General features: G+C 42.1%; 1 protein-coding gene across 1 annotated transcript in view; it reads right to left on the bottom strand.

Moving 5' to 3' along the window:
• ARSJ (arylsulfatase family member J) overlaps nt 1-2,701 on the bottom strand; it is a 59,395-nt gene extending 56,694 nt beyond the window's left edge. Inside the window, exon 1 of the mRNA XM_038401063.2 lies at nt 1,515-2,701. Within this exon, the coding sequence (XP_038256991.1) occupies nt 1,515-1,882 (368 nt within the window). The 5' untranslated portion in view covers nt 1,883-2,701. The remainder of the gene's footprint in view (nt 1-1,514) is intronic.
• Nucleotides 2,702-11,832: the final 9,131 nt, after the last annotated feature.

The raw sequence follows: 11,832 nt of genomic DNA on the forward strand, positions 1-11,832 counted from the left end.
TACCCATTTTATTTTCTCTTTTTTCATTAATCTAAAAAAAAGTTATTTACATTAGATATTTTAAAGGAAGGGTAAAATAAACTAAGTTACTTATCTCTCCCCTTAGTTTTTCTTCCTTTTACCCTGATGTTGTGCCAATTTCTCCTTCTCTAACTGCCATGAATCTCAAAAAGGCTTGCCCAGAACCCTGATTTCTTTGGAACCCAAAAATGCCATTCTTTAAATGACTGGATGAGTCACTGTTGTGCAGCATGAGGATTCCCCTCTTAAAGCAGTAGTTTCCCCAACTGTTGTCTGCAGAAGACTTGCTGGTGGTCTACAGAGAACTGGCTGATCACATGGTGTTGGCTCTGCTCCTTCTTTCCAGTTGCTACATTACAGCAAAGGCAGCTAAAAACACATTAAAGATTAACCTGATATTACTTTTCTATACAAACTACTACTTTAGTTGCCACAAGGATGTTATATTACTGTGAGCTAGGGGGTAGATATCCACAAGACACAAACTCTATTAGGATATGGTCCACAGTTTGAAAACCCTTGTTGGTGAGTTTCCCTGCAGAATTCCCAGTCCTGGCAAGTTTGGGAAATGGAAGATTGCGAGCAGGAATCAAATCAAGTTTTTTCACATGGCAAAGAAAGACATTAGGCCACTTGCTTGTATTCATTAAAAAAATCAGGTTTTTTTTTTTCATTTCTAGTTGTGCCAACAAGATCACTATTAAATTGGTTATATTGATTAGCTACCTAACAGATTTTTTTTTTTAAACTATACCAGGTAGCGCAAGTCAGACCACTTTAGCCCCATTTTTGCATGTGGCAGCTTTTCTGGTGGCACCCTAGACAACTGTTTGCACAGTGGTAATTACATTGTAAGAAGAGAGATACCGCAGCTCAGATACCTGCAAAATTCTACATTCCCCCTGCTTGTGTATAGCACAAATTCAATGGAAGCCTACTATAACACCACAGAAAGACTTCACTTAAGGAAAGGTTCACCATGAGAAGAGCAACAATTTGCACATTGCAATATATATGGAAACAATTTGGAACATTCATTCTACTTCACTAACAAAGAATTTGACTTTAAGTCACCTCATGTACTCAATCTGCCCTAAGGAAGTTACATAACTGACCTAGATGATCACTGAATGCATAGTATCAAAATATATTAAGTGACAACTAGAACTTATATGTATATAAGGGAAAAATCAATTCCTACTATATGAAGAAGTGGGTAATTCTGCTGACTTCTTGTTGGCTAACAAGATTACAGAGTGCAGGTCTTTATTCCATTATAAAAGTAATCTGGAAAAGTCTATTTTGTCCAAGGGAAAAAAATGTATTAAACTTTCAAGTGAATCAACAGGTTCTCCCCCCTCCCCAAAAGAAGATAAGATCAATTTCTTTCTAATTATGTTAATTACTGGAGAGCTTGTGCTGCCTTCAAGACGGAAGAGGTTATGGCATTAAGTTTAAGAAGGTGAGAAGAATTAATTAAGTAGTAAACTTACTTTCCTGTGATAAATTGGCTTCTGGAAGGCGTGCACATAGGCTGAACATAGTAATTCTCCAGTTTAACCCCTTCAGCAGCCAGCCTGTCCAGAGTTGGTGTCCTGATCTCTGATCCGTGGTACCCTACATCTCTGAATCCCTGATCGTCAGCCAGGATGAAAACGATGTGAGGCTGAGTGGTGGGTCCGCTGGCCTCTGGCTCCTTTCCAAGCTCAGCCCTTGTGGTCTCCAGGCTAGATCCGAGGGCGTCCCAGGACAGGTAGCCGTAGGTGAGGAGGCTGAGCACGGAGAAGCCGGCCAGCAGCCCCCCGGCTAGCATTGTCCCCTGGCAGAGCCAGTGATGCGGTGCACATCCACCGGGGGCCATTCACTTCGGCCAAGGCTGGCGAGAGCGCGACAGAGAGGGGCTCTGGGCACGGGAGGCGAGGGCAGCCTCAAGGGGTTTCCACCCCGGGCGAGCCACGGGGAGCCCAGCTCATCCCGACTTCAGCTGCCTCTGCAGGCGGGGCGGGGGCGGGGGCAGGGCGCAGACCCCCAGCCCCTCCTCCAGCCCCCGAAGCCAAGCCAGGATCAGAGCATCCTTCGCCGGGGTCCCTCCTGGAGCCAGGGGCGCTGCCGTGACCCTGCGCCCATGCCGGGGCGATTCGTCGGGGTCCCCGGCCGGGGAGCTCCGCCGCCCGCGAGGGGCGGGGGGACGGGACACCCCCAGGCGCTGCCTCTCAGCTCGGGGGCGGCTGCTGCTAGAGGAGAAGCCCCCGAGCTCCCCCAGGCCAGTCTCCCGCCGGCGTCACGCCGGGCATCAGGGAGAGTCGGGAGAACAAGCCGCCCCGCACCCCGACGCGAGCCCGCTCTCCGCCCGCCCCGCTCGGCGGCAGCCTCCCGCTGCTCCCACAGTACACGCCGGCCGGCGGCTTCCCCTGCAGGGAGCTGCCCCGGCCAGCCCCGCTCGGGTACAAGCCACCCACCCGCCACCGGCCAGGAGAGGAAGGGGACAGGGCAGGGGAGCCCTGCGGAAGCGCTTCTCCGAGCGCCGGACTCAGCGCCCCGCCGCTTTCAGCCCAGCCTCTCCTCTCCCGTCCCCTCTTTCGCGCGCCCTCCTCGCTGTCGCCCATTTCTCCCCTTCCCCTCCCATCTTCTCCACCCACGCCGCCTCCCCTTCCCCTGGCCCCCGCTTCCCTGGGCCTCTGCTCTGCCCCCAGCCTCCCCGCACTCCCGCCCTTGGGCAGGGCTCCTCAGCGGGAGACTTTCACTTTTCTTTTCCTCTCCTCCCTTCTTCCTGTTGGCCGCAGCCCCCTTTCCAGGTTGCTCGACCCCTTGCCTCTCTTCTCGGGCGGCGGGAGGCTCCTTCCAGGCTCCAGCTGCGCAGCTATGGAGAAGAAGGGGGAAAAAAAAAAAAATGCCACCCAGGGCCTGAAACTGAACTAACTCTCCCCCGGCGGGGCCCAGCTGCTGGAGATCCAGACTAAGGAGCTCCAGGCCCAGCTCCTTGCCGCTTTACTGCTCGGTGCACTTCTCAGCAAGGCACCGTTTGTTTTGATTTTCCCCTTCCCTTTCTCAAAACACTCCCGAGGCCAGTTCCGTGGCTCCCAGCGGGCGGGTGTTTCTTTCGTCCCACTTTCTTCTTTGCAGAGGTTTCTCAGTCATTTTCTCTTCGCAAACCTATCGTTTGCAATGTTTCTGACAGGTTCCAGAGTAGCAGCCGCGTTAGTCTGTATTCGCAAAAAGAAAAGGAGTACTTGTGGCACCTTAGAGACTAACACATGTGTTAGAGCATAAGCTTTCCTGAGCTACAGCTCACTTCAATTACCACCAAAGCTGGAAAATAGGAATGTGCAGAATTTGTCGGGCACAAGCCAGGCCTATTTACTACCACGTCTTTAATTCTGATGCAATTGCGGGAAATGTTTGGAGAATACTGTTAAAGTATCAGCAACTCTTTTTTTGTTTGTTTGTTTGAAAATGTGTGTTTGCAGCAGTTTTTCAAATTATTGTTAAACATCATACCTCCTCCCCTTTTGATTTGGATGTCCTACCGTGCTCTGAAACCTTTAAAAATATCGAAGCATGCAGACACTTACATTCATGAATAAGTTAAATTGAAGCAAATGTGCTGGTCTAAGCTGTTGAATATGAATCACCGTGAACAACTTTTACCCAAACTAGATTACTTAGAAACCATTAATTTTTAACCACCCATTCAAAGAGAAGTCAAGATTTATCACACTTCTGAAGCACAGTTATCTTACAGTACCTTCATGTGCAGCTCTTAGAAGCTCAAAGAATCCTCCTTAAGGTGTGAATTGGTTCTTATTCCATGTGGAGGAATAGTTCTATTCTAACGGGAATGTTTTGCTCTATATTTTTATAAAAATGAGTCTTCAAAAATTACTGAAAACCAGAACTATTCTGTGAAGCATTCCAGCTGTTTCATATTGTATGATTTTGATCTTTCACACTATATGTTCTTATGCCTTTAGACTACACATTTTGCTACTTCACTATTTGTTTGGCACAGCTTTCCTGTTACATAACTCTGCATTGATGATAACGCTACAGGAAAAATAAAATTAAGACGATATTGATTTTCTATTATAAATTAAACTACATCATTAAGGGCATAGGAATCACTACACAGGCTAAGACCAATGGTCCATCTATGTTGATATCTGTCTCTTCCAGTGGTCAGCACTAAATGCTTCAGAGGAAAGTGCAAGAAACCTGCAGTGGACACTTATGGGAATCATAGGCAGTTTCTACCTAACCAACATCCATTAGTATTTGTATTAGACCCTGAAGCATGCAGGTTTCTATCCTTTAATTTTTTTAATGCTATTTAATATAAGTGCTTGGACAGAGATTTTGCTTGGTTTGTTGTCTGGACAGACAAATTTAATACATAGCAGCACTCAATACATAGTCACATTCAGCACCAGGCACTGAAGGGACACTGTCAACTTTAATTTGGACCAACATTTAGGTGATGTAAAAACAAGCTTTCATAAAATGTAAAACCAATACATGTGTTTCCAATATAAAATTTCCAGTGAAAACAGTTGTTTTTAAAGAAATAAACATTCCACTACAACATCTGAAACTCAAGTACTGCAGCAGTAATAACCTGAAAGTAAAACTGGATTCAGTGATTTTAGATCTCCAACTTAAGGGCTTGTCTACACTGGAACGTTTTGCCAGTTATATGTTTCAGAGTAGCAGCTGTGTTAGTCTGTATTCACAAAAAGAAAAGGAGTACTTGTGGCACCTTAGAGACTAACAAATTAATTTGAGCATAAGCTTTCGTGAGCTACAGCTCACTTATGCTCAAATAAATTTGTTAGTCTCTAAGGTGCCACAAGTAATCCTTTTCATTTTGCCAGTTATACTGTATTAGTGTAACAATACCGATATAACCATATTGCTTTAATTCCTAGTGTGGACACTTTTATTCCAAAATAAGAATGGCTTTTTAATCAGTTTAGCTTAAACCTCTTCTGAAGAGATATATGCTTAACTGAAAAAAGGCCCTTATACTGGAATGAGAGTGGCCACAAGGTGACTTTTACTGGTATAACTATATCTGTTTAAATTCACACCTTAACTTATAGCTTTCTTATATGTACAAAAAAGAACAACAAACAAAAAGTATATATAGTGAAATGTGATTTGGATTTAAAATATTCTTTCACTTTTAATAATTGATTCTTCAGGGAAATACAGCATTTATTAACTAAAGAGAAAACAAATGTAACTGTGTACCTTGCCTGGACAGATATTTAGAGACTCTATAGACTAACCAGGCCTAACAACCTAGAAATACTTCAGGCAATTTAGCTAGTAATTTAAGACCAGGCAAACTTTGGCCTCAAGTTTTATAATCATTTAAACAAAACATACTTTTAAATATATATCAGTTATTTTCTGTCCCTGATTTATCCCAAATATTTTGGGAACATCCAAAATGTTCAGATAAACAGGGAGTTGTCTCCCCAAGATCGTTGCTGAATAAGGGATTAATGCTAGTGAACAGAACTTATAGGGTTAGAGAAGGGGGAGCTTAGAGCTGAAAAGGTTTTTATGCTACTGTGCAAACACAATAGAATTTATCTTTGGTTAATGAACAGAGGAACATCTGTATAACCAGACAAGAACACAAACCACCTTCCTATTTTCCTGTCCTGCCTTATCAAAGTGGCTCCCTTACTCATGCAAAATGGGGTTAGTCATCACTCAGTAACAAATGAAAACATTCCATGGCTGTCGCTGTCAAAGGTCTAAAAACCTGACTGCTATTCTATGTATGCTTGATTAAACAGTTGTTGGTTTTTACAAAATAGGCTTGTATCAGCATGGCATTATACTGACCTTGGAGTAAGAGTGTTTGCCCGTCTTTCATTAATATTTCACTTCAGAAAATTTGTTGAGCAATTTTTTGGTATTTGTAAACAATGATTTATACAATCTGCTCAGAATTCCCAAAGAAACTGAATTAGAAGTGAAACTGCATGAAGTGGTTTTTATTTTATGAAAAAATATTTAAAATTCACATAAACCTGTATTTGAAGGCAATGTACCTGTCAGTTCATATGTAAAGTAATGATATCAGCATATAATTGTTACTTTATAAGAAGCCAGTGTGGTACAGCATCTTTGTGCCACACTGCTGGCATAGAAAGACCATAAAACTAATTTAACTGGCACAGGGAGGATCACCTTAGTGTAAGGGTTATCATCTGGTGGTAAGGGTTCTGTAACTAGAGAGTACCTAAGGTATTCATATCACCCTTGTACCTGACCACCTCCCTATCTTTAATGTATTTTCCCTCACAACACCCAGTGAGGCAGGAAAGTGCTATTATCCCTATTTTGGGGATGGGGAACAGAACAACTGAGAAGCTAAGTGTCATACCCAAGATAACACAGGAAGTCTCTGGCATAGCAGGGACTTCAACTCAGGTCTTCAAAGTCCGAGGCAAATAATCTAACCACTGGACCATCCTTCATCTGACAACCACCCCATAACCTTCCTTCTCTGATGCAAGAGGAGGAGTAGTTAGAGAAAATGAAGCACGACTGAGACGTTCCTAACTTCATGATGGTCGTTGTGGCTGTTGCATCTCATTTTGAATTAGAACAGCCCTCGCTCTTCTTTGACACAGTGCAGGGGAATGGTCATGCACAGAGCAGCACCAGGATCAGCTTTTAAGTCACCATTTCATATTTTTAGCTCCCTGCCCCAAGGCTAGCATACTTAATAGTTTAGGCACACACTGTGCATTTTATTGAAAAATATATCTACAACCAGCTAGTCTTTTGTTTAAAAAAGACTCAAAATGTGAATGTATTTATATATTACTTTTAAGTACAATTTTGGAATATTGTTACTGTGACAAGACAGAGTATATTTGGTGTTCCCTAGAATGAGTCACCTTGTTACCCCTGCATCCAGCAAGAAAGAGTCTGTCTTGTGGTAGTTGAGTGTCAGCTCCCTAGCACCACCAGCCTTTCAGCCACTCAAGCACTCTCCATTGAGCTCTGCCCTATATTCACATTGCAGGTTAACAATTAGATGCACTCTGCGCCCCCTGGAGTCATTCCTCTCTGATATCCAGCCCCTGATATGGGATACTCACAGAAATTCCATATCATTTGCACCCCAAGGTGCAGTGTACCCCAATTTACCAGTTTTACCTTAAACCACTACTCCTGTAAGTCACACAGCATTTGTGAACACTTATGATAAAACAAAAGTAGGTTTATTTAAGAGAGAATAAAGATTTAACTAGAAACAAGAGCATGGTGGAAACAAGTGATTATAATACAAACCAAAACCATAGAATGTGAACTTGGGTCGACATTTATTAATAGTAATGTTTCCTATCTAATAAAGTAGACTCTCTCCCCCACCCCAAGTTCAGTCTGTTGCAGAGCTGCCTAGTTTCTCAATTATCGGGATTCAAACTATTCTTTAAAGCAAACCCCTCTACTAAGGGTTTTCCACAGTGATTGGAGCCAGAGTATTTTTCCCTATACTCTGTTATACAGAAAACAGTCTTTTGTTTCTGTTCACAGCCAGGGCAAAGGTCTGTCTGTTGTAATGTTCCTTTTTCACCTGTAAGAAGTTTTGATTGTTTGGTGGTGACTCTGATAGTTTTCCATTGATAATTTTGGGAGGGAGCAAGGCTGGTCAATTGAGCCTTGCATTACCTCAGTGGCTGATTAGTGAGGAGTCATAAACTCCCTATTGCTTGGATGGGCCATACCCAAGGCCGCAAACATACTCAGGAAGATAGTTTTATAAAATGGAGGACAGCTGAAAAATCAAATGAAATTAAGTCAAAGCCTGTTTATACCACCCATGTGTTTTTACTGAGAGAGAACACAAAGGATTAACATAATATGGCAAGACTCTGACTTTAGGCATAGCTCTGAGGTACGGGTAGTGTATAAACTGCACCACCCCAGGAATAGCCCTGGTGGGAGGCATTGTGACTCTGAAATGTTCCTCTGAGTCACAATTCCACTCCTGTTTCCTTCTTGCTCCCAGGGGATAGCTATTTACTGCTGGCCTGTACCAATAATAATGAGTTTGGGATTAAAAGGATTTAGATAAATGTTCCTTACCCTTGTGAAAGGCTCAACACAAGTTACTTTGGAGAACGTACATAAGAATGTTTCCCAGACGAGACAAAAACATAACTTCAGATTTTCCTGTTCTGTCTTACAACAGTGATTACTCCAGCCAGCAAGTATGGAGATGAAGTCAAAGCTCTACCCATTCCTCACCTCTTCCAGTGAGGGCATAAGAATCCTTTACCTCTAGCCCTTCTTACTTCTATGTGAATGGACCTACAGTCTGGAAAACCTATGCAGGAACGTATTAAAGGGATTCTTATTCCCTCATACTTCCTTGTATGAGTACACAATGTGAGTGACATTCTAGGTTATAGTGAGAAAAGGTGGTGGAAGCGAGGGTAGGAACTCCAAATCACATTCTGGAAGCAGATAATGTTGAAATAATTAGAGACTCAAATGATAAAAGTATAATTGTTCCTGCTAACATGTAGCCAGACAGTCCTCATTAGTGGAGACTAACATGGTCTCTTCTTACCTTGAGGTCAAAGCAGTCTTTGTACCAAATAAATATAAATAGGTCATAACTCAGAGTGAGCCTTTCTGTAGACACCTCAGATGATATTCCTTATGGATAAATATCCACAAGATATGTGTTTGGTGTCATGAATTTATCTGGGCTGAAGTGAGAGCTAGTTACAAAAAACAGGGGACCCTTTGCCAAGGGGTATAACCCATTTCATTGGGTTTTTCAGTTGTTCTGCTAGAGGCCAGAAAACTGATTATTTTTTGTTTGTTTAAAGAGCAAATACACTGTACTATTATATTTAGTTTAATAAGTACAATTGTAGTGGGAACAAAAACTTTGACATACAGAAACACAGTAATTTTCATGTTTACAGCAACAAGAAATGTAATTTTATTTTTCTACTAACAGTGCTTCTATTGCCAATTTAATTCCTGCACATCACTGTCTTCAGTGTTCCTTTATACTGAAAAATATTGGACTGCAAAGTGAGGCAACATTTTGTTTCCTAAGTGGATGCTGTGTTTTTGCCAGGCACTCATTGCAGGAAACAACATACTATAAACATGAATAAAAATCTGATGATTTATAGGAGTGACATCATTCCCTTTGCTTTCATTGATGGAACCTGGTAATTATTTCACAGATGTGATATCCATGAATTGCCAGATTGCACCGGTGACTTGCTCTGTGGTTTATGACATAACTTGTTCTATATTTAATGCAGATTTTCCTCAATTCCCTGCAGGATTTCATGGGAAAAGGTCCCGATTCTGATCTCAGCTGCATACAATGGTATAAATCTGGAGTTATTCAACTGGTGCCAATAAAGTTACTCTAGACTGACATCTGGGAAACTGAGATCAGGATTTAAGACCTATATATTCCTATTATGGCAACTCCTGCAGAGATTCAAACTTTCAAAACTGTTGAAGTTTGTAGAGTGAGTCTTTTGCCTTTATGTAGGAACCTACTACTAATATACCACTATTTTCTTTCATATAGCACCTTTGCTTAAAAGAAATCTGAAGCATTTAAACTATATTATATATACACACACACACTGTACAGCATCATTGAAATACAGCTGTTTCTAAAAGCAGCAACCAGCTGATATATTGCACACTACATATTAATTGGGGAACGGGATATTTTGATGATGGACTGAGCACAAACCCCTTCTAAAACGAAAAGTGGCATGTGATTTCTAGTGACCACGAAGAGCAGACAGGATATATTTTCCCCTCTCCTACCTCAATTTATTGTATCTGTGCTATAGCTGAGAACAATAGTTAGATTCTCCTACTACTAGGGTGCCAAATTTACAAAGGGGCTGCGCCAGCCCCACCTTATTTTTTGACTTTTAGCACATTGAACCCAGTCACTTTACCTGACAAACAGTCTGCCTACCCTCCAACCTAACTCCCAATCTGTCTCTTACTCTACTTGTCTGTTTGTTGCTATTTCATGCTTCCTGTCCCACCCATTGCCTCTTTTGAGGCTTTATGGCGGTGCTTGCAACCAATCGTAAAACTCTAGTCAGGCCACCTGATGGATTAATGTGGTCCCTGCACACATACATTTTGGGCCCTTTCTCTATGGTAGGCACCCCCCGTGCCCATTTTGAAAATGCTATTTGGCTTACCCCCAATACCTAAACATTGGTAGGTGCTCACTGCTAGTAAATTAGCCCCTGTTGAAAATTCCCTTGGGAGCACAGGAGCAACCTGACTGGAATACCCATAGGCCAAATAATGGTTTTGGTATCTCCTGTGGTTTGAAAAAACACTGATGTCTAGTAGTTGGCAGTGAGGGGGTATGTCATAAATATAAAGGGAAGAGTAAACACCTTTAAATCCCTCCTGGCTAGAGGAAAAACCCTTTCACCTGTAAAGGGTTAAGAAGCTAAGATAACCTTGCTGACACCTGACCAAAATGACCAATGAGGAGACAAGATACTTTCAAAGCGGGGGGGGGGGGGGGAAACAAAGGGTCCTCTCTGTCAGTGTGATGTTTTTGCCGGGACCAGAGCAGGAATGCAGGTCAGAACTCCTGTAAAGAGTTAGTAAGCAATCTAATTAGATATGCGTTAGATTCTGTTTTGCTTAAATGGCTGATAAAATAAGTTGTGCTGAATGGAATGTATATTCCTGTTTTTGTGTCTTTTTGTAACTTAAGGTTTTGCCTAGAGGGATTCTCTACGTTTTGAATCTGATTACCCTGTAAGGTATTTACCATCCTGATTTTACAAAGGTGATTCTTTTACTTTTTCTTTAATTAAAATTCTTTTTTTTAAGAACCTGATTCCTTTTCATTGTTCTTAAGATCCAAGGGTTTGGGTCTGTGTTCACCTATGCAAATTGGTGAGGATTTTTATCAAGCCTTCCCCAGGAAAGGGGGTGTAGTGCTTGAGGGGATTTGGGGGAGGGGAGACGTTTCCAAGTGGGCACTTCCCGTTATTCTTTGTGTAACACTTTGGTGGTGGCAGCTTTTAACCTAAGCTGGTAAGAATAAGCTTAGGGGGGTCTTTCATGCAGGTCCCCACATCTGTACCCTAGAGTTCAGAGTGGGGAAGGAACCTTGACAGGGTGGATGACAGAAGGAGGTTCCGGGTGCTTGCCTGGGCTTAAATGCCCTTTTAAAAATTTCAAATGCACCTAAATGGTTACCATGGGCATCTATGTGGTGCTTTTGGCACCTAGTTCCTTTTTGGAAAATCTGGCTCCAGACTGCTAAAATGTGTTACTTTTCTGAGAGACTGACATCTCCAATACAGTTCATTGGCTTTGCCACAAGTGCTGCAAATCAGGCTTGTTTACTGGTCCTCAGTTACAAAATGTTTTAAACTTTACCTTTTTTTAAAAATTGCCCGAGTACTAATGCAGTGAGAAGTGACAGAGCATGAGAAATACTGGGGCAATGCTTGGTCTCATAATGTAACAAAAGTCTGGAAAATTTAGAGGCCATGTTTTTATAAAGCCTCAAAGTCATAAAACCTCAAAATTTTGCAGTAGATGCAGGCTTTTCCTATTTATAAAGAAAGGAATTTTTAATTTATGAGGACTTGAAGGCATAGCCTGCTGTGAGGATGTCACCAATAAGTGATATTACCACCATTTATTATTCACAAAACGGTACATTTTTTCTGGAAACAATCAAGCTGACAATGTATGTTCTGATTGGTCAAGACGCTGCACTTGTAACATAATATATGTTCTGAGCAT

The sequence above is a fragment of the Dermochelys coriacea genome, chromosome 4 (genome assembly GCF_009764565.3).
Source record: "Dermochelys coriacea isolate rDerCor1 chromosome 4, rDerCor1.pri.v4, whole genome shotgun sequence".
NCBI classification, from domain to species: domain Eukaryota; kingdom Metazoa; phylum Chordata; order Testudines; family Dermochelyidae; genus Dermochelys; species Dermochelys coriacea.